We start from the raw sequence: 25924 nt of genomic DNA, 5'->3' as shown, positions 1-25924 counted from the left end.
CCCCTTATCCCTGACTTGTGTTTGTCGGGAAAGCGTTTGAAATTTGCTTTCCTGTGCTGGTTCCTAGCGCCCCTTGGGGAGGTAAAGGCTTTGATGGGAACAGTTCTTCAGCCAAGAAGTTTGTCCTAATGCTGACAATTGGTTTTTGTCTGCTTGTTTTTGTTTTTGTGAAGCAGAAGTAGAATCTCTTAGTCATAAAATTGACTCTTCAGGAGGGTGTGGCTCAGATGTGTGTTAGCCCCACTGGTTGCTGAGAGGTTCAGTAACTCTCACTTTCCTGTAGACTTGAAACCTTTTCTGCACTTGAGACCTTCTCAACCCTTTCTACAGGGTGGCAGTGAGTTTTAGCATCTCGGGGAGGCATGAGGAAGGTGCTGGAGGGCAAGTATGCTACTTGTTTTCTTTAGACCCTTAACTTGCCTGAATCTGTTCTCCTAAGTGCCTGGCTTTGCTTTTCTCTAATGCAGACTTACAGAAGGCAAGGTTTAAGGTGATGAAGGCAAAGCCCAGTTGCTTTCTTTTTTTTAATACTGAGACAGTAAAGGAAATAAGGAGTATGTGGTAACTGGTGTGTTTTAAGCACAAAAGACTCTTAATCCTTTCTGTTCTCTCTGTATTAGTGTGAAATCTCAATACTTGGCAAAATAGTGGGCTAAATGAATGGTTTTTATGATTCGTTCAACTGAGGTGGAAATCAGCCCATACTTTAATGGAATGAGAACAGGGACATTAATCTTCTGAAACCCTCCCCTGTAGAGATCAGCCATCCTAAATCCATTCTCTAGGCTTTAGCTTTCAAACTTTGCATACGGACTCTTAAAGATATCAACAGAGTATGAAACTTGGCAAATTACTGCTAACAAGAGCTTCTTTGAACCTGTCTTTGAGGCTTACATAGTGTTTCTATTTTCTCATGAGCCAAGGAGAGTGCTGAAATGTCCCCCCACCCCCACCCCACCTCCATGTGTGGTAGAAAATTGCTGCTTACTCCCTTTTTCCTTCCTGACAACCTAAAGATGGCAGGGTTAACTGCGGAGCCAGTAGTAACTGGCTGTTTTTGTACCAACCTTTCTGAGACTTCTCTGGGGAGAAGTCCTGTGTTCTGCTGGCAAAGGTTGGGATCTCAAAGTTCTTTGTGATCCTAGCTCGCCGGAGTGTAAACATGCTTGTACTTGTATCCTCCGTGATCCAGGTTCCTCCTCCTTTTACACTTACTGGGAGGGAAGTGTTTATATTTTCCTCACTTGCTTATTTTCATACCCAGTCTTATAAAATTACTGTTTTTCCTCCTTTACTGGATGCCATAGTTTGAAGCAACAGCTAAATTTCTCTGAAAAGTAATCAGATCATTTAAAAATATTTGACTCACTCTAGTAGCCAAAAATAAAAAAAAAAAACCATTATTTGTGGAATGAGGTACCGTGTTCCCAGGTTTTATATTTTAGTGCTAAAATATAAGACTTAAAACTGGGAGATTTTATTAGTAAATATAATGTGGGGTTTTTTTTGGTCACACCACAGGGAATGTGGGATCCTAGTTCCTTGAACAGGGATCACACCCGTGCCCCATGCGTTGGAAGTGTGGAGTCTTAACCACTGATCCGCCAGGGAAATCTCAGTAGATGTATTTTTAAAAGCTCTTTGGAAATGTAAGAAATGCCATAGGTGCTTGATTAGTTATTTTAAGGGAAGTATAAGCTCTTTGAGATTTTACAGGGCTAGTGGGAAGTTAGGTGGGTTTAACCATTGTGAGTGAAGAGAATCGAAGAGGAATTGAGAAAACTTCGGATGAGAACATGATAATGGATTATCTGTTGGCTGTGAGTCATCACCTCATCAGTCTCCATGAGTGTCTCCAGTCCTGTTTCTGCCTGTTCCCGCAGGACTCCTCCAGTCGATCGTCCTGTCTTTAAACTGAAGCTCATGGCAGTTCGTGCAAACTTCCCCTTCACATTTCAACTTCTCTTTGAAGGCATATTTGCCTGGATTTGTCATTTTCGCATCATATTTAGTCATTTAAAAGCCAGCATTTATCCATGTCATCCCATTCTCATGGCCATCCCTTGAATCCAGAAACATAACTCATGACTGTTGCTTGCATGACTTTACGTCCATTTTTCCTATAACATGCTGGTGTGCCTATTTTAGATAATTTCCACCTGTTAGTTCGTTTTCACACCCCTTTTACCTTTAGGAAGTGTCTCTTTTTAGACCACAGATTTTGTATTTACCCTCGTACTTCCTGCGTGTGAAGTTCAGACTTGGAATGGTGCTGACATGAAGCAACCTTGTGCTGTGCCACCATGTTCTCACTTACTTTGTATCACATTTCTGCTTACCCGAGTCTCACTGTTTTCACAACGTAATTATTCCTTCTCTGTCATTCCGTGTTTGCAGCCTTACACTATTTGTGTATCTTGGTGGCTGTGGACTCGAGTTCCCCTGTCAGACTGTAGGTTCCTCCAGTGCAGGAGCCCCGTTTTATAGACACTGTGCTCTGTTTTCCCAGTAGCATCCGGCAGCATATACCAAGTGTTTAGTATGATCATGCATTGGAACCAGAAGCAGTAACTAAGGGTAGCATCACTGTTGTGCTGTTATCCTGGATCGGAGCATATGAATCATTAAAGTGATTTGTATTTGCCTGATATTTAGTGAGTACATTATCTTGGTCTTGCCAAATTTAAATCAAAAAACTTTATCTCCCAACGGTTCTATTTAAAACGACATGTTCCCTTTCTAGAATATTTTATGTTAATCCTGTTTTCTTCATTTTGTTTGTGTGTTCTTGGTCTCTTCCTGTGTTCTCTTTCTCAGTGGGAGAAGTATTGGCTTTTGTCAGTTTTCTTAGGGAGTCACAGGCTTCTCAAAGAACCTAGGCTTGGAGTAAAGGCTCTGTTATCCCTGACTGTATTTCTTGGTCATTTGCATAAGGATGTTACCAAATGCTAATAACCTCTCAGGTGTGGGAGCTCCCCCTGGTTCTGAAGGTACCTTTCTTATGACATTTATCACCCTATTGAGCTTCAGAAATTCTAGCTGGCTGAATGGATTATCCACCTTCCTCAGGATGCGCCTCAGTTTGTTGTTCAGTTGCTAAGTTGTGTCCTACTCTTTACAACCCCATGGACTGCAGCACACCAGGCTTCCCTGTCCTTCACAATCTCCCAGAGTTTACTCAAACTCAAGTCCATTGAGTCAGTGATGCCATCCAACCATCTCATTATCTCTTATCCCCTTTTCCTCCTGCCTTCAATCTTTCCCAGCATCAGGATCTTTTCCAGTGAGTTGGCCCTTTACATCAGTTGGCCAGAGTATTGGAGCTTCAGCTTCAGCATCAGTCCTTCCAATGAATATTCTGGACTGATTTCCTTTAGGATCGACTGATTTGATCTCCTTGCAGTCCAAGGGACTCTCAGGAGTCTTCTCCAGCACCACAGTTAGAAAGTATCAGTTCTTCGGTGCTTAGCCTTTATGGTCCAGCTCTCACATCCATACATGACTGCAGGAAAAACCATAGCTTTGACTATACGGACCTTTGTCAGCTCCTCAGGCTGTTTCCTGGCCAGGCATGTCTCTGTCCCCATTGTCCCTTATTATAACCTCAAGTAATACCAGAGAAGTTTCCGAAATAAAACAACAAATTTAACCCTTCACACATAATTATGGTGAATCTGGATATAGAAAGAACTCTGTGTAACCAAAAAGTATTGGGAATTAGAATATGCAGAGGTTATCAGAAACAGCGACGACATTGCCATCTAGGTCCTGTAGCATCCCAGGCCCGCAGGGTTTTTCTGACCTCAGCTCTTAGCAGACCCCAGGTTCTCATAGCCTTGACAATGGTCTCACTGTATAGACATCCAGTCTTTGTTTATGCTGGGTCGCCCTGCCTGGAGTGCCTGCTCACTTCTCTGCTTACTAAAAGCTTTCTCATTCAGGAGACATTTATTGAGCATCTACTCTGTGCCAGCTTTGGGGCCAGGCCCTGGGGAGACAAAGATGAGTGAGGCAAGGTCCCTCCTCTGCCAGGAACTCAGTGCCTTAATTGGGGCAATGTGTAAACAGATCTTTCCACATAGGATCATAAGTGCAACCTTAAGAGATGCACAGGGAGCTCAAAGAGGGGGTGTTTCTAATTCACCAAGCTCTCAGGTATACAGTGCTTCCTTCTTGGTGCTGTCTCCTCAGTACTTTGTTCACTGTCCTCAGAGTGGTTTGTCTTATGTGTGTCCAGCTCTCCAACTAGCTCCTTGAAGGCATATAAACAAGACTAGCCTGTAATTCATTCTTGTGTATCCCCTGGTGCCCGTCACAGTGTTTTTCACATTTTAGATTTATTTATACCCTCTTTTGTTCCAGAAAGGATTTGGAGCAAAGTGGCTCATAAAGATACTTCCAGTACTATGTGATATGATATAAAACAGTTGAAGAATTTGGGGTTGAAATAAGCATGGGGGGAGGAAAGGATAAAATGGGAGGTGAGGTTAGTAACTACAAGACATGTCAGAAGATCCTGCTGTCTGCTGGAGAAGATCCATCGCTTTGGTTCTCAGCTCCTTAGGGGTTAATGTGAAGAGGGAAAGAATCATATCTATGGTTCATGGAATGGATATAAAGTGGGAATTTTTTTAAAACTTGTAATGACACTCAGAAATCTACAAACTTCTCTTCTGAGACCTCACTGCAAGGATACTGTGTAGCATTATGCAATAATCTCTATATTAATTAGCCTAATGATTTTCATAGAGCTGTTCCTGAGAATGTTAAGGTATACTTTGGCCCTTTCTGCAGAAAGCCACCTCGGAGAAAATCAGCTACCCATCTAATCAGCCAGGAATCTTCCTTCAGTTAGTTTTCCTGTAAAGCAGTTTTCCTTAATCTTTAAAACCTCATGGTCTTTTTTTTTTTTTTGATCACATCATGTGGCATGCAGGATCTTCCTGATCAGGGATTGAACCTGTACCCCCTGCACTAGAAGTGCAGAGTTTTAACCACTAGACCGCCAGGGAAGTCCTTATAAACTCATGGTCTTTTTTAAGAAACAAAAATTTCATACCTCTTCTCCATTCTGATAAACCTCTTTTCAGATCTGTTATATCCAGCCTCTTATCCTTACCAGCCAAGAATATGTTATCTTGCTTCTTAAGTTTGTACTATAAAAACAGTAGTTACTCATCTCTCATATACAGTTATATTCAAGGCAACTTTCAAATTATAGATCCTTGTTCTGTTAATTTTAGGAGTTTCTGGAATGCCACCTACTCTCCATCAAGAATCATTCCTGTAAAGCCCTTATTTTAACTGGCCGGTTTATTTAGATGGCTAAGCTGGTTCTAACCCAGGTCTTCTGCACTGCAGGCGGATTCTTTACCATTTGAGCCAAATCTGGAACCCTTTCAAGCTGGTTTCCAGCTTTCATTCAAGGAATCGAGTTAAAATAATTTATACTCAGGACTTTGGGCAGGCAAGTAAGGAAATCTGCTCGCATGATGCTTTGCTGAGAGTTGTCAGCTTGACAACTTATTTAAGCAAGAAGAGAGAATGCCATATAGAACATGTTTCTTGGAATTGGTCAAAAGTTGAGGTGGGTATGCTAGCATTTGTTTATCAAACAAGTGACGATGTTATAGGCATTTTGTGGACTGTTGTGTCAATACCATGGCCTTACCCGCTACCCAGGGAGGCTTTTTCCCCTGTAATGGACTTCAGATGTAAGGCAGGCTTTGCTTTTCCTAGGATCCAGCTAATAATAATGAGTACTCCAAATTCTCCAGTGCTTGGCCAAGTGCTTTTGAATTTATAACAGATTTTTTTTTTTCTCCTTTAGTCCTCAAAATAAACTCCATTTTACAAAAGAGAGAAACTGGAGATGAAGAGATTTGCCCAGGATCTCCAGACCTGTGGGTGGCAGAGCCAGAACTTGAATTCTGGTTATGTTTACCAGGCCACAATGTCATAACCCAGTTATTCTACCTTTATAAACTCTCATGAGATTCATTTATCTGGAATAAGCCCCACAATCACAAGGCCCTTGGGTGTTCTTTCATAGAAGCCCTAGGTTGTTCTTCCATGGATTTCCTCAGTAAATCGCCTAGAAATAGTGAGATTCTCAGGTAAACTTCCAAATATTTAAACCTCTTTGGAGTTCAAAGAGTATTTATTTCAGTTACTAAAATGCCCCCTGAAGTACCTATTACACCCAAATCATCTTATGAACACGGGTCCTGGGGCTTCTCACTTGGTTAGGGTTGTGGTAACTTTCCTGAGCATTTGTGCCATTTAGCTGAGTAGCAGTTGCTTAGCTTTCTTAGCCATTCTTAGCATTCTCATCACTTTCTCATTAGAAGTATCTTCTCTATTTTGTTTTTGAATATTGTCTTGAAAAATTGTTGTATTTTGGCAATTTCAGTTCCTGAAATAGTTCCTTTTTGATGGTTAATATTTAGATATTCTAGCTAGTTCCTATGTGTTCCCTCTGACTTTGTGAAATTGTATCAAATATCCCTGATAGTTTTTCTTCCTCTCTTAAAGATTATGCATTTCTCCTGATTCTGCCGCCCCTTGCCCATTCTGAAACCTAAAGAGCAGGACCTGAGATGTCCCAAGATGTTTCTCTTTCTCTCCACAACCCATGCATATGGGATCTGTGCTCAGAGATTTGCCAGGAGACTGATTTTACACCATCTTATTCTGAGCACCTCTGTTTGTCACCTTTCCTTTTTCTCTAGGCTCATTTATGTCTCATTTAAATTTCTGCTTTTTATTTCCTCTTTTGTCCTCTGTACCTTTCATGTGTTTGAAGTCCACACTCAGGATTTCTCTGTTTGTTTAGCTTCTGTGCAACTAACTTGTGTTTACTTGAGTTAACTCATCTATAAAATGGACATAGTACTAGCCTTTACTGCATCAGAGTAGTGTTGGTGATCAAAGGAGTGTGCATGTAAGTGCTTTGGAAAACAATAACAAAAAAAGATTTGGCTGTGAAAAGATGTTATTTGTAATTGATTCTAATTTAATGAAACGTAGCAATCAATACTATATATGTTCTTTATTTTAAGCAATCTTTGATTAAAAGCATGATGCAGTCTAAATATTTGATTGGTGTTGGTTATCAGAGGATTTGCCATATATCTTTCACGCCTTATTCATCTTTTGGGTGTCCTTTGAATCTTCTCTGCATTGTCTGAAATCTCAGAGGGTCAGAGTGAGCTCTGAAGAGCTTCCCCTGGCCAGTTCCATGTGATTCACTGTCTGTCTTCCCCCAGGGAGAGAGGACTTAGGAACAGGCAGTGTGCAGTTGAGGTCCTCACTTTAAACTCAGCCCAGCACTACTCCCTGAGGGATCTGATGTGGAAGTGCTGTCTTGGGCAAGCCCCCTCTCTGCTGTGCCTAACACTGCACATTCCTGGGATACAGTGGCTTATAGCTGGCTGTGGAGCTGCTGCCCTGCTTCTTTCTCTGGGGTCCTTGGAAGCCCCTCTTTTCCTGTGCTCATCTGACAGATGAAATAATCCCCAGGGGCATCGGGGATCATTCTCGCAGGTGTGGTTGGAGCTGTGAACACAGGCTATGTCAGAGGAGGTTTGCCTAACTATAAATGAGCCTGTCAGAGCAGAACCAAGGTGCCAGGGTCACCTGTAGAAGAGAGTTGAAACTCAGTGCCTGCTCCCTCGCCCCCTTTAGAAATCCACACCAACCTGCTCTTTAACAGGATGGTACAGCGGGAGTGGGCGTGGCTCAGAGAAAGCAGCATCGGTTCCTGGTGACTCTGGGGGCCTGAAGGAGTGCTCTGAACAGACCTGAAGTCTGATTCCAGCGTGACGTCTGGGCAAGTTTCCAGTCCGAGCCTGCTTGCAGCTATAAGATGAGGAGAGATAAACCTGCCAAATAAGATTCCTTCAAGCGTCTAAGTGAGGCCGCACTCAATACCACCTCCTAACTTCTATGACCGAGGACCAGAGAAGACAGGATGGGTGTGTGATGCAAGCAGAGGGAGGGGGTCGAAAAGGGAACGATTATAATGGGAAGGTGATGAGAGCTATATCTGTACACTATGGCTTAAGCAGTGACAAGAATACAGAGAGGTGTAAATGCCAGGGTGGGAGATGAGAAGCAGGGAGAGTGGGAAGAAAGCCTGGGCCGAAACGGAGTGTCCTTGTCTTGCCTGTCATGCTTTCTGGTAGCTCAGCATGACAATCAGCTTGTTGTACACACTTTCCCTTTTAAGATGGTGATCCACAGAGCCTTGCTGACCTAGACATGGCAAGAGTAATAATAGCAGGTACCATTATTGAGCCAGTCTGGGGAGTAGGTTCTCTCACAGCCACACTGCAGTATTTCTGAGAAGAGTCCAGAGCCCAGGGGTTGGTTGGTATCCTGCGCCTCTCTCATTGACTGCTTTTGTATTCTGTCTCTCCAATGAGATGGTCAGCTACGGTGGAAGCAGATAGTTATTTTTTGTCTCCCCTCCTGTCCTTAGCATGGTGCTCTGAATGTTGGTGTTTGGTAAACATTTAAGCAAAAATAAATGTATTATTCTGGAGCACAGTGTCTTCTCCTGTTCATTAAATGTTGCCACTGACCTAAAAGTTCTTTCCAAGACAAGCCTGGACTGCTCCTTGAGAGGAGAGTGCTGACTTTGAGAGTCCTGTAGGACTGCTGCTTCCTGCCACAAAATAACTGGGCTAAAAAGATGTAAAATTATTAAAAATAGGGCAGCAGGGTTATTCCCATTTGACAGTTGAAGAAGGTGAGGGTCAAAGAGATCACACAGCTTGTATATGGACTCCGGGTCCAGTGCTCCTTTCACTCCCCTGACCCAAAGCTCTGCCTCCTGGCCGACTGAGAAGCCAGGCTCTCACCATTTGAGGTGGGTTGAGGAGGGCTCCCCTTCCATCATTCTGCACTCCCATCCGGAGCATGTGCTGTGATTTCTGCTTACCTGGTGAGTGCTGGCTGGGAGAGAGAGGACATAAAGATAGCTGGGTGAGCAGGTCAGATGCTCCAAGAGGGAGGGGCCGACTGGCAAGCTCCTCTGGTGCCCGGCACTTTGCTGGGCACAGTAACGCCTATGTTACTGTGCCCGGCACTTTGCTGGGCACAGTTAACGCCTATGTTACCCAGGAAGGCGGGGTCCTCGCCCCCTTTTCTACCTTGAAGAAGGACCGAAAGCCGTTGGGAGTGGCGAGGAGGGCCAGGGGAGCCGGCTTTGCCCCCATTCTCAGCTTGAAGCTGGTGGGTTTGGGCCCGGACACCCTGAGGAAGCCATGCCCACGTCGGGTCAGGAGTGCGGGCGTGGGGGCGGTGAAGGGGGTCCCCGACCCCGGCCCGGGCCGACTCGAGACTCCGAGAGGGCGGGGCCGGGGCGGCCGCGAGCGCGCCGGGGGCGGGCTCCTCGGGGCGGCTCCGCCCCCAGCGGCGCGGGTTTAAAAGGAGGGAAGGCACGCGCCGGCGACCGGAGCCACCGCCAAGTGCACGTAAACCGAGGTGTCGCCCGCGCCCAGCCATGACCCTGCGGGCGGGGGGCGCTCGGCTGCTTGGCGGCCTCCTGCTGTTCACTCTGCTCGCGGCCGGCGCCGCCCCGCTCAGCTGGGATCTCCCGGAGCCCCGCAGCCGGGCCAGCAAGATCCGAGTGCACCCGCGGGGCAACCTCTGGGCCACCGGTGAGTCTTCGGGGTTCCGGCAAGCGCTCCCCGTCCCTCCCACCTTCCTTCTCTGGCCTCTCCTCAACATGGACACTAGTGTCCAGGCTAGTGGGGACCCTGGAACTCATCTAGTAAGATGGGGGAACTTGAGACCCAGACCCAGTGACTTGGTTTAAATCATTCACTCAGCCGGTTTAAAGCAGAGCTGAGGCTGGATCCTAGATCTACCTGCCAGTCTGTGCCTCTTCCCTTAGACAAGACTGCACTGAATCTTCCGACCTCTAGTGTGTCTTCTCTCTGCACCTCCACCTTCCAGACACCTCTTGTCCTCACGTCTTTCTCTGCTGTTTCCCGTCCCTCTTCTCAGCAGACAGCACAGCTGGCAGAGTTTCTTCCTGGCCCTTGGAGCCTCCCACCGCCCCTTCCAGCTGTGCCATCCCCTCCACCCACCTCTACCTGCTCCGGAAAAGCTGAGGTGCAGGCTTTGCCCCACTGGGGGTTCTTTGTCGGTTTCCGGTGACCAGGAGGAGAAAGGCTGTGTGTGTATCTTCCTGCCAGGAGAACTGAGACGTGGGAGAGATGGGGACTTGCCCACTGGGATAGCATCCTTGCTCCCTGACTTCCCTGTGCCTTGGCACCTCCTTTCTAGGTCACTTCATGGGCAAGAAGAGCCTGGAGCCCCCCAGCCCATCCCTACTGGGGACAGCTCCTCACACCTCCCTGAGGGACCAGACACCACGGCTGAGTCATCATCTGCTCAGGGTCCTCCTGCAAAAGAAAGCTCTGGGCATGACCCTGAGTGGCCCAGCACCTCACACCCAGGTGAGCCAGGAGAACTCAGCCAGGGCTCCTCCTGGATCCCACATTGGGCTTAGGGTATGAGTGCCCAGCCAGGGCAGGAGAGGCCCAGGAAAGCCAGGGATTCTAGGCTCTCCCTGTGATCCAGAGCTCAAAGTGGGAGGATTCCAAAGAAAGGGAGCTGACCTTCTCAGCAAACCCCGAGGAACAAAAAAGTAGGGGAAGATGTTCCCCCTCACCCACTGCCCAGTCTAAAGGTGCAGCCTGGGCTTATCCAGCTTCTTCCAGCAGGACCTTCCCCCAACCCCTCACCCCCTGGTCTATGCAGACTTGCCCCACCCCTGCTGTCCACCTTTGTTGTGCCCTGTATGTGCTTATTGGGACCCTGGGGCCCACAGAAAGGATGAAAAGAGTGATTCAGCAGCCAGGACCAAGTCTGGACCTTGTTCACTTTGACCAGCGCTCTTCCCAGTTTCTCATCTGCCTCAGTGACCACTGGCAGGGTTTCTCAACCCCAGCACTCCTGCTCCTCTGGGCGGGACAGTCCTACATTGTGGGGGCTGTTCTGTGCATTGTAGGAAGTTTAGCAGCCTCCCTTGACTTTATCCACTGGCATAGCCTCCCTCTATGCCCACAGTTATGACAACTGACAATGCTCCAGACACTGCCAGAGGTCCCCTGGTGAGGGGTCATGGGAGGGAGCCAAAAAAATCGCCCTTGGTTGTAAACCACTGACCTATGTGGTTTGGGCGGGGGCGGGGGGGGGGGGGCTTCCAGGTGGTGCTAATGGTAAAGAACCTGCCTGCTAATGCTGGAGATATAAGAGATGCAGGTTCAAAGGTCCCCTGGAGGAGGGCAGAGGACCTGGATGAGGAAGGTCCCCTGGAGGAGGGCATGGCAACCCACTCCAATATTCTCACCTGGAGAATCCCATGGACAGAGGAGCCTGGCGGGTTACAGTCCATGGGGTCCCAGAGAGTCGGATACAACTGACGTGATTGAGCACGCACACACATAGGGTTCAAGGCCCCAGAGCTGGAGCCAAGCCAGCCTTCGTCTCCAGCCTGGCAGAGGGGCAGCTCATCCATTCTCTGCTCCCGGCGCCTCCCCATTCCACACACCCTCCCTGGTACTTTGTTGCTCTGTAAAGAAGGCAGTAAAGTATAGTAGAATGTGGACTCTGGTGACAGCATTCTGGGCTCATAATCCAGCTACTTGGTAGCTGTGGGACCTTAGAAATGTCATTTAGCCTCTCAAAGCCTCATCTTCCTCAACCCTAAAATGGGAATAATAGTGTCCCTCTTCCCTTAAATGAGACCATTTATGTCACATGCTGAGCGTGATGCCTAATGCATAGAAAACACTTAGTAAACAGAACCTGTTACCAGTCTGTGAGCTCCCTGGCAGCGCCAGTGGCTGACTTAACCGTGTGTCTCCCACTGTGCCTAGCATATAGTGTATGCATTGTGAAAGAGGGGGGGGCATTCCCTAGAGAAAGTTCATCCCCAGCCCCAGTCAACCTTGACCCTCCTGATGCACAGAACCACCAGCCTGGTACTCCTCTGGCAGTCCAGTAGTTGAACTCTTTGCTTCCACTGCAGGGGACATGGGTTTGATCCCTGGTTGGGAAGCTAAGACCTCACATGCCGCACGGCCCCTAAAGACTTCAGGTGTAAGGGCTAGGTACTCAGGCTGGCTGGGTCTGAAGGAAGACGATGGCCCCTCTGGGTCCACTGGTCTTGAAGGCCCGAAACATGAAGACCAACTCGAAAATCTCAGAGGAAGCAGTACCCGCCCAGGGCTAAGACTTCAGAAGTGAGGTCTGGAGCAGAGCTGGAGGTCAGGGAGTCAAAACACTGTCTGGCCCAGGGCTGGGCCTGGTGCTTGGACTTTATTTCTAAGATCTCCATTGACTGTCTCTGTGAGGTTGAGAAAATCACTGCCCTGACCCCTCCCAGGCCCTTCAGGGAGAAAGGTACTGGGTGGGGTGGGGAGGCTGCCCCTGCTGACCTCTGTGGGTGCCCTGCACTTAGGAATGGCAGGATGCCCCTATCATTTGCCCCACCCCTGCCCGGGCCAATTCCTCTGTGTGTTCCCCTTCAGCACAGGAGGCTGCTGGTGCAAATGCTGCAGAAGTGATGCTATTAATCAGGAAGACACGACAACATGGCTGAGATTGTGCCCACCCAGGGAAGGTGCTGCACGGGACCCATCTGGATGTAAATCATGGGCTTACACCTCTGGCACTCCACTACCGTGATTTCTGATTGGGCTGTCAGGAATATTGCCAGTGAGATGCAAATGATGTTCCTGCTGTATTTCTTGCTTCCCTGTTGAAGTTGTGAATAAAACCCTGCTCTTTACGTAGACTGTCTGGTCCTCTCCTTCTACCTGTGCTGGAGGGGATGGGAGGGAAAGGAGACTGAAAGACCTGGTGTTCGCTGAGATGGGGCTGGCCCCAAAGAGCCCAGAACACTCCGTGGCACCAGCCTGGCACTGATTCTGTGCTTCTGTTCATCCACTCATTCGCAAGCAGGTACTCACTCAGTGTCTGCTGGGATGCCAGGTCCTCTGCCAGCCACTTTTCTACTCTCGCAGCTGCCACCTACTGGCAGAGGCAAGTCTCTCCTGTTTCCCACCTGTAAAAGAGAACTGCCTACACTACACGGGAGGGCTTCACTTACCTGATTTTATCTACTCGCCAAGGTTTGAGGGGAGTGCCCAGCGCTTACAAAGAAGAGAGCTGAGCTGGGATCCAGACCCCAGTGTCCCCTTACTCTCTTCTCTGGCCTTGAGGGACTGACTGTTAGCAAATAAACATACAGGACACTCCGTTATAGTCGAATGTCAGATCAACAATGAATAATGTTTTCGTATAAAAAGATATCCTAAATATTGCGTGGACTTAACTGTGTGTTTTTGTTTTGGGCTGCGCTATGGCACGCTGGGTCTTAGATCCCAGACCAGGGATCAAACCCTTGCCCCTGCATTGGGAGCACGAAGTCAACCACTGCACTGCCAAGAAGTCCTTGCATGGACATACTTAATGAAAAAGTATGTCCTTGCATGGACATAAATGAAAAAAACTACTCTCTGTTTTACATAATATTCGAATTTAACGGGACGTATTTCATCGGGCCTTTTCCTCTGATCTGCAAATACACGCTCATAAAACCAGCGTGTATTTGATCCCTCAAGCCCCGTCTGGAACTGACATCCTGGGAATCCCTGACTGGACGTCATTTTTCCAGGAGAGTTTATCCGGAGAACCCCAGACCGAGCGCGGCAAAAGAACGGCAGGTCTGCGCCTGCGCTAGGGCATCTGTGGGCCCCACCCCCAGGTCAAAGCAGGCCGCACCCACTCCTCGCGAGAAGGCCGAGCCTGCCCAGGAAGATTCAGAGGCGGAAATAGGATACCGGAAGCGACTGTTGCCATGGAGCCCGCGGAGGACTGGCTGGTGGAGTCCTTGCGCTTGTAAATCGTATGGGCATGGGACGTGGAATCGGGCCAGGGAACTGGCCTGGGGGCCGACGGGCGCGGGGTGGAGCATGCGGGGAATCCTGGTGTGGGGCGGGACCTGTACGGAGGACTCCGTCTGGGCCTCGGCCCCCGCTTCTGGGAAATGGCACGTTTCTGTGTGTGCAAGTTGTGTGAAGTACTGGTAGGAGCCGTGCTTGTGGGGAATAATAATAGCATAATTTTTGTTTTATAGTGTTAGTTGCTCAGTTGTGTCCAATTCTGTACGACCCCATGGATTGTAGCCGGCCAGGCTCCTCTGTCCATGGTATTATCCAGGCAAGAATACTGGAGTGGGTTGCCATTTCCTTCTCCAGGGAATCTTCCCAACCAGGGATCCAACCCAGGTCTCCCGCATTGTAGTCAGATTCTTTACCATCTGAGCCACCAGGGAAGCAAGTGACCATTTATTTTGCACCAGCCTCTGAGTTAAACCTTAAACAAAGATTGTCTTGATTCTGCACACCAACCTTGTGAAGTACTCTGGGAGTTCCACTTTACGCATGAGGACAAGGCTCAGAGAAATTGTGACTGGCCTGGTCCCAGTCACACAGAGGGTAAAATATGTAACAAGATTTGATCCCAGTTCTGCTTGATTCCAGAATTTGGGCCCCCAACCACCAAACCATGCTGACATCTCATCTTGAACAGTTGTAAAAGTGCCATGCATCAATATGTGATATCGTGTCTCTGTCCTTCAGGTACCAAGATTTCCATGCATTTGACCTCTCAGGAGCCACTCGAGTGCTTGAATGGATTGGTGATAAAGGTGAGATGCCCTTCGTGACCCTGAAGGAGACAGAATTCCACTCCTAAAGCTGGGACTCAAGGAGCTCAGCCTAGAGGGACCCAACCATTTCCGAGAACTTGAAGACCTCTTGCTCACTTGCAGCAATTTCTTGTTCTATCAGCATTATATTTCTATCTAGCTCTCTTCCAGTCCCCCAATACGAGGCTGCATACCAGTGGCAAAGGAGTTTATTTTTGCTTTGGGAGATATGGCAAAGTTTCTAGACCCAGCCATGGTTCACAACCTTTCTAGCAATTTGTCCCAGCATATTCTGCTTCTTTTTCCAGGAATCTTGGTTGCTGGCCATGAAAGCCTGAAAAAAAATGAGATTCTTCATCTCATACTGCCTCTCAGACTTTCTGTAAAAGAAAACCAGGTAACTTGAAATATATGTGCTGACTGTATGTGTCTGCTTCTACTCATTTATTAAACTTTTATGGAGCTTCTATTGTCTACGAAATATTTTCCTGGGTACTAGAGAGAGAGAAACTGTAAGCACTGAGCCTGCCCTTATAGTCTAATAAAGAGAGACAGATATGCAGAGAGGTAAGTGTTACAGAAAGTCCTGTCATTTACAGAGGGCTCCTAGAGCAAGAAGTCAATTATACTTTATCAAAAATAGATTGAGGGGGAATTCCATGGTGGTCCAGCTATAATTCTTTGCTTCCACTGCAGGGGGCCTGGGTTTAAACCCTGGTGGGGGTAACTAAGATCCTGTAGGTATGAAAAAAAAAAAAAAGAAACAGATTTAGGGAGCCATTAGAGTATCAAGGGTGGTTAAAACCTTAGAATGATTAAGATCAGCTCAGAATGTGTAGTGTATAAAGAGTAAGAAGAGATGATGGCTAAAGACAGAACCCCAGGGAGGACATTTGAAGAATGGGTAGAGGAAGATGGACCCACAAGGAATACTGAGAATGAATAGTGTTCAAAGTAGAAGGCATCTCAGAAACAGTCAGTGATCCAGAAGCCAGGAGAAAAGAATGTGTGATGAAAAGCGTTGATGGTTGCCTGATGTCACTCTGAAATCACTCAGACTCATCAGCTAGATCAGTTCAGCCTCTGCTGTCCTCGAGTAAATTTCTTTCTAGCACTCTTGTTCTCCCTCATCTCCACCCCTCAGGAGACAGGACCACACCAAAATCAAGCCTTGATAAGAGACCTGATTTACCTCTCACCTCACCCCTGGCTTTTCCTCTTTTCAAAAAAAAAAACTTTGTTTATTTGGCCACGTTGGGTCTTAGTTGTGGCACTTGGGATCTTTGTTGCATTATGTGGAAATCTTGTGGCATGTGGGCTCTGAGGCATGTGGGATCTTAGTTCCCTGACCAGGGATTGAACCCACATCCCCTGCATTTCAAGTCAGATTCTTAACCACTGGACCACCAGGCAAGTCCCTCCTCTTTTCTCTTGTGGCCACCTCCTTTTCCCCTGCCTCTGATTCCTCATGTGGAGATAGTAGTCCAGCAGCTAAGAGCATGGACTTTGGTTAGACAGACTTGGGTTCAAATGTGTAACATAACCCTTGTGTGACCTTAGAAAAGTTGCTTAAGCTCCCTGTATCCTAGCTCTGTCATTTTAGAATAGGGATAATTATACTATCCACGTCACAGGGTGGTTCTAAGAATTCAGCGTGATAAAGCACTAAATAAGGTGGCTGGCACAGTGAATACTGGTTGATTGACGGTTGTATTTTTACTGCTGGAGGAACCCACCTAACTTCTGGTGGGAGGTGCCAGGAGGAATGGGGCTGAGTTTGTCCGCTGATACATTCTAGTTATTTCTCTGATACACTGTTAAACCTCTGTGACTCCCCTAAGCAGGCTTGGAATATAATGCTTTTGCTATGGAGAAAGGTTAGAAGAAAGGCTTTGGATATGCAGGAAAGAAAGCCATCTCTAGGCAGCTGAGACCAACATTTATTATACAAGTAACAGTGCCCAGAGGCTCTGCTCAAGAAGCATCGTTACCACCTGAGCGGCTTCCAGGGTTTCCTGCCAGGCTGGGATATGGCTCCTCGCTTGGAGCTCCTCTGAAACACTCCTTTAGAGAGCAGCCCTCTCTGATTGGCCACCTCTTTGTATTTTAGGGCTTATTCCCCGAAAGAGATTTCAAGGTACAGCATGGAGGATTTTCAGACAGGTCTGTCTTTGATCTGAAGCACGTGCCAGACACCAGGTAAGGTCAGCTCTGTCTGTGACCTAGATCTTCCGTTCCAGATGGAGTGGCTGCAAACGGCAGGGTGATCCTGCCTCTTTATCCCCACCCCTACCCCTCCGCCCTCAGCACAGGGGCACGTGGATGGGCTGTGCGCACAGGCTGTCTCCGGAATACAGAGACACCAGCGCTGGGTGGTGTCTTGGTCCCTCACAGACCATCTGACTACTGTAACCCACAGATCAGTGGTGTTGCTCCAGGGCATAAAGCAGAAGCGACGCTGTTACTTTCTCAAAGAGCCGATGGTGGGTGGTTGGGGCTAACAGCTCGGTTGGCAGAGGCCAAAAGCCTGTGGGTGAGGGTTCTGTGTTTGGGATCCCTGTTGGGTCCTCTTGGACACATCATGCCAAGTGGCAGCCAGGGCTCAGTCCCACAGCTGTCCCTGGAGGGGATCAAGCCTGCCCCTCATCTGTTAAATGAGGGTGACTGGTCTTGATGACCCTCCTTGCTATAAGCTCTCCCAATCTGGAGAGTGTGGGACCCCACACTGAGTGCGCTGGAGAGGGAGAGGCTGGGGTATGTGGGTGAGCTCCCCACTGTCTGCGCTGAGGTTCCCTGTCCATCCTAATAGGTTGCTGGTGACCAGTGGCCCTCCCGGGTGTAACCTGCAGGTATGGCAGCTCGCAGAGGACAGTGGTGAGTGACTGAATTGGTGAGGGATGGGGGTGTGGGAAAGCCTGTTTCTCCCACACCCCCAATCCCTGATCTGAGCCGGTTAAGAAGTAGACTCAGAGCCGACTGGGAATTAAATGGAGAATCTATAGACACTTCCCTGGTGATCTAGTGTTTAAGACTCCATGCTTCCACCACAGGGGACAGGATCCCTGGTCGAGGAGCTAAGATCCTGCATGCCTTGTGGCCCCCAAAATTTATTTTGAAAATGCAGTATCTACTTTAACACAGCAGAGATGAATTAGTAGCCAGAGCAATGCACACAAGCCCCTCATGGAGCTTCCTATAGCTTGCTTCAGGAATGGAGCGCGCCATCCCAGTCAGAGGCAGGGCACCTGGTGAGCGGCGGGTCTCTCCCGTGGGCAGGGGTAGCACGAGGGCAGCAGGGAGGTCACCTCTCGTTCCAGCCATGCTGCTCTCTGGGAAGGAAAACAGAGCGAGGAAAAGGCCGGGCTGACCTGCAGGAGACGGAAAGGCGCAGGAAGCGTTCGTCCTGTTCCTGTGGGAGTGGAGGGGGTTCCCTTGGCGCATCCCCTCCAGCGGCGGGTTTCTGGTTCCCATCAGGCAGGCACCAGCCCCTCCATCCCTCCTTGGGTGGGAGCATTGCGGGCCAGCGTGGACTTGGGCCCAGAGGCACAGGCAGCCTCCCTGGGAACTGCCCCTTGGCTCGTGTGGTCTCTGCCTGCGGTTCCCACGCTGCCTGTCTCGGGTGCTTCCCAGAAACCGCTGTGTGCTCCTCCCCCAGCCGCACTGCTGCAGGAGGCAGTCCTGGTCCTCGTTTGGGTTTGGGGCACTGACCCTGTGGGCCCTCCTTTGTCGTCTCTTCCTTCTCAGTTGTCTGATGCTGTAGCTTCCAGGTGTCTGAATATACTTCTTTATCATTGTGGTTATTTTTTTTCATAATGTTATTGAAATTCACCCATTTTAAGTATTCAGTGATTTTTTTTTTTTTTGTAAATTTAACAAGTTGTGCAACTACCACTGTAAGTCAGTTTTAGAACATGTTTATGTCCTCAGTAAGATCTGTCATGCCAATTACTGCTAATCTCCTTGCCCACACCCTGCTTTCTGTCTCTATGACAGATTTGCCTTTTCTGGATGTTTCATATCAGTGGACTCATACAACGTGTGGTCTCTCCTGGCTGGCTTCTTTCACTGAGCATAGTGATAATACTTTTGTGGTCTGCCATGTGATACAGTGTTGTAACACGCATCAGCAGTTTGTTCCTTTCTAAGGCTGAACAGTGTTCCTTAGTATGGATGTACCACATTTGTCTATCCATTCACCAGTTGCTGGATCTGATTTCTGGCTATTAGGAATAATGCTGCTAAGATCATTCATGTACAAGTGTGTGGACCATGTTTTCATATGTCTTGGATAGATATTAGGAATGAAATTGCTGGATCATGTGGTGAATTTACGTTGGGTTTTTTAGGGAACTCCCAGACTCTTCGAGAATGGCTTCATTATTTACATTCCTACTAGCAGTGTATGAGGGTTCCTATTTCTCTATGTCCTGCACCAACATGTGCTATTGTCTTTTTTATTAAAGCCATCGTAATGGATGTGAAGTTGTATATCACGTGGCTTTGTCTGCAGTTTCTTAATAACTAGTAGTGTTGAGCATCTTTTTAATGTGTTTACTAGCCATTCATGTATCTTCTATGGTAAAATACCTATTCAAATCTTAACGAGGGTGTTTTGTTATCCACTCTCTGCCAGCAGGCTGAGATAATATGCTGTCATAGGCCCTTTGATATTCTAATTCCATTGTACATTTTCTTAGATACTTGTTCACATTACTCAACAATCTGTAAGATGTAACAGTAATATTAATGAGTGTATGTTATATTCCAGTCACTGTACTGATCACTTTCCATGTGTGAGCTCATTAAATTCTCATGAGTCTGAGAACAAACTGTCCAGAGAGGCTCACTTGGTCAAAGATGGTAACAGAACCAAGATTTAATTCTAGTCTGATTTCAGAGTCTGCTTATAATCATGCCTGGTGGTAACTATGAATTGTTGTTGTTTAGTGGCTCAGGCGTGTCTGACCCTTTGTGATCCAACATACTGTAGCCAACCAGACTCCTCTGTCCATGGGATTTCCCAGGCAAGAATACTGGAGTGGGTTGCTATTTCCTTCTCCAGGGAGATCTCTCTGACCCAGGGATCCAACCTATGTTTCCCACAGTGGCAGGCGGATTCTTTACCACTGAGCCACCAGGGAAACCTGCCCATTTTTTTTTTTTTTTTTTGGTTGGCTATTTTGTCTTTTTTGAGTTGTGAGAGCTCTTTGTACATTCTGGCTACGAGTTGTTTATCAGATGTATGTTTTGCTAATATTTTCTCCTTGTCTTTCATTTTCTTAATAGGGTCCTCTGAAGCATAAAACTTTAAATTTTAATGAGGTCCATTTTATTATTTCTCTTCAGAATGGTGCTTTTGGTGTCATAACTATCTTACCCATAGATTTCCCCCATGTTTGTTTTTTTTTTCCCCAAAAGTTTTATTGCTTTAGCTCCAACATTTAAATCTCTTAGAGTTCACTTTGGTGTGTGGTATGACTGAAGAGTCTAAGCTCATCTCTTTGCCTGTGAATGTCAGGTTTTCCCAGCACCATGGGTCAAGAAGCCTGACCTTTCTCCACTGATCTGCCTTGGTGTGTTTGTTGAAAATCAGTCGACCGTGAATGTAAGGATTTATTTCTGGACCCTCCATTCTGTTCCCGTGATCACTGTGTCTGTCCTTATGCCAGGAACTGATCATTGTTTTTTATGTTTCTCTAAGACTAGGCAGTGTGGGGCAGCGGTGGTTTAAAACTGGGGTGGGGGGCACCTTTGGAGCTGCCTCCTGTTCCGACACTGCCTGGGTACCAGGTGCCACAGAGAAGCTGCAGCCCCAGGCCCCGGGGAGCTCAGCCCGAGGAGATGTGCCCTGACACTCTCATGTGCCAGTAGGAAATCAGATCATTATCTTCCCCTGGATATTAGTGCAGAATAGTCCATAATCTGGGCAAGTCTGGCCAGCTGTTTTTGTAGATACCTAAAAGTGTATTTTCTAAGGTCCAGGTTTTGACCCACAGCTTTGGCGTCTCAAACCTGATTTGGTGAGCACACCCAGAGTAAATCTAATCTGTTGATAGGGCTGGATGTAGTGACCAGACCCGGAGGACTGCTGTATAAACCAGAATGCCGTTTTATTAGTTTATAATGAAAAAATAAGTATCCCCAAAGATGAAGTATTCCAGATCCTTATTCTTTTCCTATAAAAGACCTAACCTAATCTCAGGCTGTGTGGTAAACATAAGCATAGCAAGAAGAACCAGCTCAGAGGCTTCCAAATGATTATAAGCTCTTCCAAAGTGGTTATAAGCTCTCTGTGAAAGTGAAGTCACTCAGTCATGTCTGACTTTGCACTCCCCCCGTCCATGGGATTTTCCAGGCAAGAATACTGGAGTGTGTTGCCCTTTCCTTCTCCAGGGGATCTTCCAACCTTCTTTTATTGCCCAGTTCTTGGAGGTGCCTCACAGCATCTTTTGCTTTGACTTCATAGTAATTTTTTCTTTCAGTTGGTTTGGAGAGGGTGGTGTGCTTTCCTAGAGCACACCCAGGTCTCTTAGAGCAAACCCAGGTCTCCCGCATTGTAAGCAGATGCGTTACCGACTGAGCCACCAGGGAAGCCCAAGCTCTCCAGAGGCAGAGTATAGACCTTGTGAAGACGTGGCTCCCCAGGCCTAGGTGCTGTCCAGGCCCCTGGAGGTAGGGTCTGTGGCCTCTCCTCTCAGCTCTGGGGCGGAGGAGTCTGCTGAGGATGTCTTTAGATGAAGACATGTCTAACAGTGTCAGACAGCTCTCTGCTGAGGCCTCCACTGAAGTTAAAACCTTCCCACCCCTCCCCCCACAGTGCCTTGGTGGCTCCACAGCGCCCTCTCATGGCCACCACTTTCCTTTCAACCTGGTAATAGGTTTGCTCAGTATCTCGGGTCTGGAGCCATTCTGACTCCTGAAGGTCACTTACAGCCTCTGTGACCTGTTCTACTGGTTTAATCTTCAGACACAACCTTCTTGCTTTCTTCTTTTCAAATAATATTTATTGATTTATTTTTGGCTGCACTGGGTCTTAGTTGTGGCATGTGGGATCTGTGTTGCAGTGCCCGGCCTCAGTAGTTTAGGTGCACGGGTTTAACTGTCTTGCAGCAAGTGGGATCTTAGTTCCCTGCCCAGGGATCGAACCTGCATCCCTTGCGTTGGAAGGCAAAGTCTTAACCACTGGACTGCCAGAGAAGTCCCAACTTTCTTTTATTGCCCAGTTCTTGGAGGTGCCTCACAGTATCTTTTGCTTTGACTTCATAGTAATTTCTCCTTTCACTTGGTTTGGTGAGGGTGGTGTGCTTTCCTAGAAGGGGTATTTTTTCCCCTGAGAGAGGGGAGGAGGAGGAAGAACCTACATTTCTTTCCTCTTGTTAACTGTGGAGTGACTGTCCAGTCAGGAGCTCCAAAGCTTTTGTCTTCCACTGCATCTTTGAAATCGGCCTTTGATGGTTTTCCCTCAGCTGCCCCCTTCCCTGCCATCAGGGGACAGATTCCACCTGAGAACCCCTGGCTCTGAGCAGGTCCTGGGGGATCCCTGCCAGGCTCCCTGGAGTCTGTGGAAGGGGAAGAGGGAGCCATCTAAGTGAGGCCCGGGAGAGTCAGGTGGGCTGGGCTGTTTGAATCTCGGCCTCACTGGTGCCCCCAGAGACATGCTGGGCCTGAGGCTCAGCTGTTGTGTCTGCTTCAACCTCCCTGCCCCCCCCGCAGTCCCTGGGGCAGCGCAGTTATGTTCGGCAAGTCTGCACCAGGGGCACCGAGAGCCTGTGGCTTGGGGAGCAGGGCTCGGGGGGCCTCTGCAGCCAGCCCGGCCCTGCCGCGCCCTCTGTGACTCATGTGTGTGTGTGTGTGTGTACTGTCACAAGGCAATAGCTGTTGCACGCTTGCTTGATCAGCCGTGCTGGTGTTTTTTCTTTCATCAATCCCTTTCTCATCTAGAGTGTAAAAATACAGCTCTCCATTTTCTTCAGAGAACCTGGAAACCAAACAGTAAACCCTCTCTAGGAGCAAGAAAATAGAAAATGGAAAACGTGTGTCTCCCGTCAAGTAACAGTAGTGTGCCCAGCAAACTGCTTGTTCTGAACTGTGTTACATGTGGAGATGGCAGAGGGTGGGAACCTGCCTGCTGCCCAAGCAGGCTGAGGCGAACAGAGCTAAAGTCTGATTTAGCCTGAGGTCAAGTGTGTCGATGTTCAGTGTAAAAAAGACGTGGACTTTCTTGCCCTATTTATGTTTGAAGGCATCTGTGTTGTAACCTTCACCTGTTGGGCTTCAGTAAACAGCTTGAGGTCACAGGACATATTTTTGAAGAAATAACGTCACTGCGTGAACTGTTCCTGTTACAGACGACAGTGCTGATGTGTGCTTTCCTCTTCCTTATTTGTTCTCCACAAAACTATAAAAAGTCAGAACTGCTGGGCGGGTTTGGACGTGGCTGCTGTCATTCATTATCTCCAGTCTGTGAAACAGTTCCTAAGACAAATCATAGAGAAATGACAGTGCCCTGACGGTTCTAGAGGTGGAAACAGCACGGAGTTATTAGGTCTCCACATTTTCCCTCACCGACAGGGAGCTCCTTTTCTCCCCTGACCTTCTGCCTGGCCCTTACCATGGAATGTTCCAGACCTGCCTTAACATTCTGAGCCTCTCCTGCTTCCCACCAGATGTCATCAGAGCTGTTAGCACCATGGACGTGCACGAGAGCGACGGCCCTCTTTGGCCCAGGGTGGCCGTTTTCCCATCGGTGGCACCCGGCATCCTCCACGGTGCGAGGCTCAGCAGCCTGAAGGTGGTGGATCTGGACTCACAGAAGACCACGTACACCTCAGGTACCGCAGTCCCTTCCAGCTCCTCTGCCTCCCAGCTCCACTCAGCCACACTGGAATCCAAATTCAGCCCTGTGTGCCCGCTGCTGGGGAAGCGAGATGAATGAGAGGCAAGGCCTGGCCTCAGGGGCTCCTGTTCTGGGTGTGGGGAGGTGGTCCTGAGAGCAGCACCCAGCCGGCTGAGTGCACCTGTGAGACGAGGGGCACCGGGGATGTGGTTCGCTCTGCCTGGGGCTGGTGGGGAGCTTCCCCGAGGAGAGGACTGGCCACCCGTCGGCCGGGCCCACCAGCCCCATCTGATTGCAGCAGCTTTTCTCACTCGCCCCGTTCTCCAGGTGTCAGTGACGATGATGTGCTAAGTAGCCTGCAGGTCCTGGACACGGACACCTTCGCCTTCTGCTGCTCCTCAGGCCGCCTGGGGCTGGTCGATACCCGCCAGAAGTGGGCCCCGTCAGAGAACCTCGGCCCCGGCCCTGGGTCTGCTGGAAGGTGGTGGTGTGCTGAAGCTGGGGGCCGGGGCCCTGGGCCCAGCATTGCCCGCCTTGGCTCAGAGGGGCAGCTCTGTCTTCTCGACCCCCGGGATCTCTGCCAGCCTGTGAGCTCAGTCCAGTGCCCCGTGTCCACACCCAGCCCTGAGCCAGAGCTGCTGCGAGTGACTTGGGCCCCTGGCCTGGACAACTGCTTGGCCATTTCAGGTACTGCTGAGAGGACTTTGTCACTTCATCTCTCTCCCAGGGGACTCTTAGGTACTCAGGAGGGAGCCCACAGCCGCATAATAAATCTGGCCCCAGAAGGTACAGTTGTCACAGAAAAACTCCTAGTTCTCCAGGTTCATGAGGGATGGCCCTTCCTCATCCTGGCTACCAAACTTCACACATGGGTAGCGGGCCTTTCCTGTCCCAGCAGGAATTCAGTTCTGAGGTTTGTCTAGAAGCCTGCAGGTGGTACAGCACCAGAACAGCCATGGGCTTAACCAGGGAGAGGTGACAGGATCTGAGGTGCCTCTCAGGCGACTTGCTTTTAGAATTACAGCAAGCCAATGAGGTCAGCAGACTCCTGGGTCTGGCCTGGCAGCATCTAGCTGAGTGAGGGTGTGTAATGAGGTATCTTAAAGCCCATGGAAGAATCCTCTGAGTGGGGAGAGGCTGAAAATAATTGAGGGAGCAGGAGAGGCTCATTGATAACAACTGGATCCAGAAAGAACAGGAGACATGAGCCAGGCGGGGGTAATTCTCTCTGTAGGCGTCTCTGGGGTATTTCTCTCTCTGTAGGCTTCTCTGTTTCCCCCATCAGGTAGGAGACAAGGCCATCTGCAGGGAGGGACCCACATGTGGGGGGATTAGAATTGGGGGTTAGCAGAAAAGGTTTGAAAAGTCTCTTTACCCTCAGTTTCTTGGGGAAAATAATAATAACCTATTTCATGGGAACTTCCCTGGTGGTCCAGTGGCTAAGATTTCTTGCTCTCAATGTAGGGGGCCTGGGTTCCATCCCTGGTCAGGGAACTGGATCCCACATGCTGAAACTAAATACATAAACTTAAAAAAAAAATACTACCTACTTCATATAGTCATGAGGGGTAAAAGAGAGAGAATGCAGGGTTAGCCTCGGGCCTGGCACATGATAGACAGACCACACATGCTCATCAGCATGTGCTCTGTGACATCATTAGCTGCTGTTGACGTGGCTGACGTCACATGTCACATGTCCTTTGGTTGGTCTTTAAGTACCTCATTACTGTCTGATTCCTCACCCTCCAGCCTGTTTTGGTTCCACAGAGCAAATTATAAAGACAGTTTCAGAGATACAGCGTCAACACTCTCTTCCCTTGTTCTTCCTCAGGGTTCGATGGGACGGTCCAGGTCTATGATGTCACATCTTGGGCTGGAGTGGGGCATCAAGTAGAACCTCTCTTCACTCACAGAGGTCACATCTTCCTAGATGACAGTGGGATGGACCCTGCCCCGCTGGTCACCACCCACACCTGGCACCCCTATAAACCAAGGACTGTGTTATCGGCAGCCAGTGATGCTTCTCTGCACGTGTGGGACTGGGTGGACCCTTGCGCTTCTCACTGACACCAGCATCTTTCAGCCCAGGCCCTGGGAACCTGCTGCAGAGCAAGGAGACGGATTCAGGATTCAGGCGACCGCAGACGGCCCTGCTACCAGCTGAGTGGCTGAGGGCAAGTTAACCAGCCTGTCAGCCCACCCCGGTTTCTTTATTTGTAAAATGAGGCCGGTAATAACTACCTGGCAGGGCTGTTGGGAAAGTTAGAAGTAACATATTTAAAAATAACTGCTAGGATGCATGGCACAATAAATATTTGGTAACTGCTCTTAGCTCTGGATGCCCCATTTCTCCTAGT

The 25924-nt window shown here is 48.5% G+C and overlaps 2 protein-coding genes across 3 annotated transcripts; both read left to right on the top strand.

The window, feature by feature from the left end:
- The first annotated feature begins 9470 nt into the window (after positions 1-9470).
- Positions 9471-12795, top strand: NMB (neuromedin B). 2 transcript variants are annotated; one of them, XM_061159608.1, is made up of 3 exons: positions 9471-9665; positions 10297-10469; positions 12554-12795. In XM_061159608.1, the coding sequence occupies exons 1-3, from the start codon at positions 9509-9511 to the stop codon at positions 12617-12619; spliced, it is 396 nt and encodes a 131-aa protein (XP_061015591.1). In that variant the 5' UTR covers positions 9471-9508; the 3' UTR covers positions 12620-12795. The 2 variants fall into 2 exon arrangements, with proteins under 2 accessions (XP_061015591.1, XP_061015592.1); XM_061159609.1 differs by having other exon boundaries at positions 12549-12795.
- Positions 12796-13821: 1026 nt separating this feature from the next.
- On the top strand, positions 13822-25898 carry WDR73 (WD repeat domain 73). Its single transcript, XM_061158771.1, has 8 exons — positions 13822-13920; positions 14664-14731; positions 15040-15128; positions 16842-16930; positions 17541-17605; positions 23398-23562; positions 23895-24254; positions 25399-25898. Exons 1-8 carry the CDS (start codon positions 13880-13882, stop codon positions 25632-25634), a joined length of 1113 nt encoding a protein of 370 aa, XP_061014754.1. The 5' UTR covers positions 13822-13879; the 3' UTR covers positions 25635-25898.
- The last annotated feature ends 26 nt before the right edge of the window (positions 25899-25924 follow it).

This window comes from Dama dama, chromosome 13, assembly GCF_033118175.1.
Source record: "Dama dama isolate Ldn47 chromosome 13, ASM3311817v1, whole genome shotgun sequence".
NCBI lineage: Eukaryota > Metazoa > Chordata > Mammalia > Artiodactyla > Cervidae > Dama > Dama dama.
The sequence above is the reverse complement of the archived record's forward strand: the minus strand, read 5'-3'. Positions and strand labels throughout refer to the sequence as shown.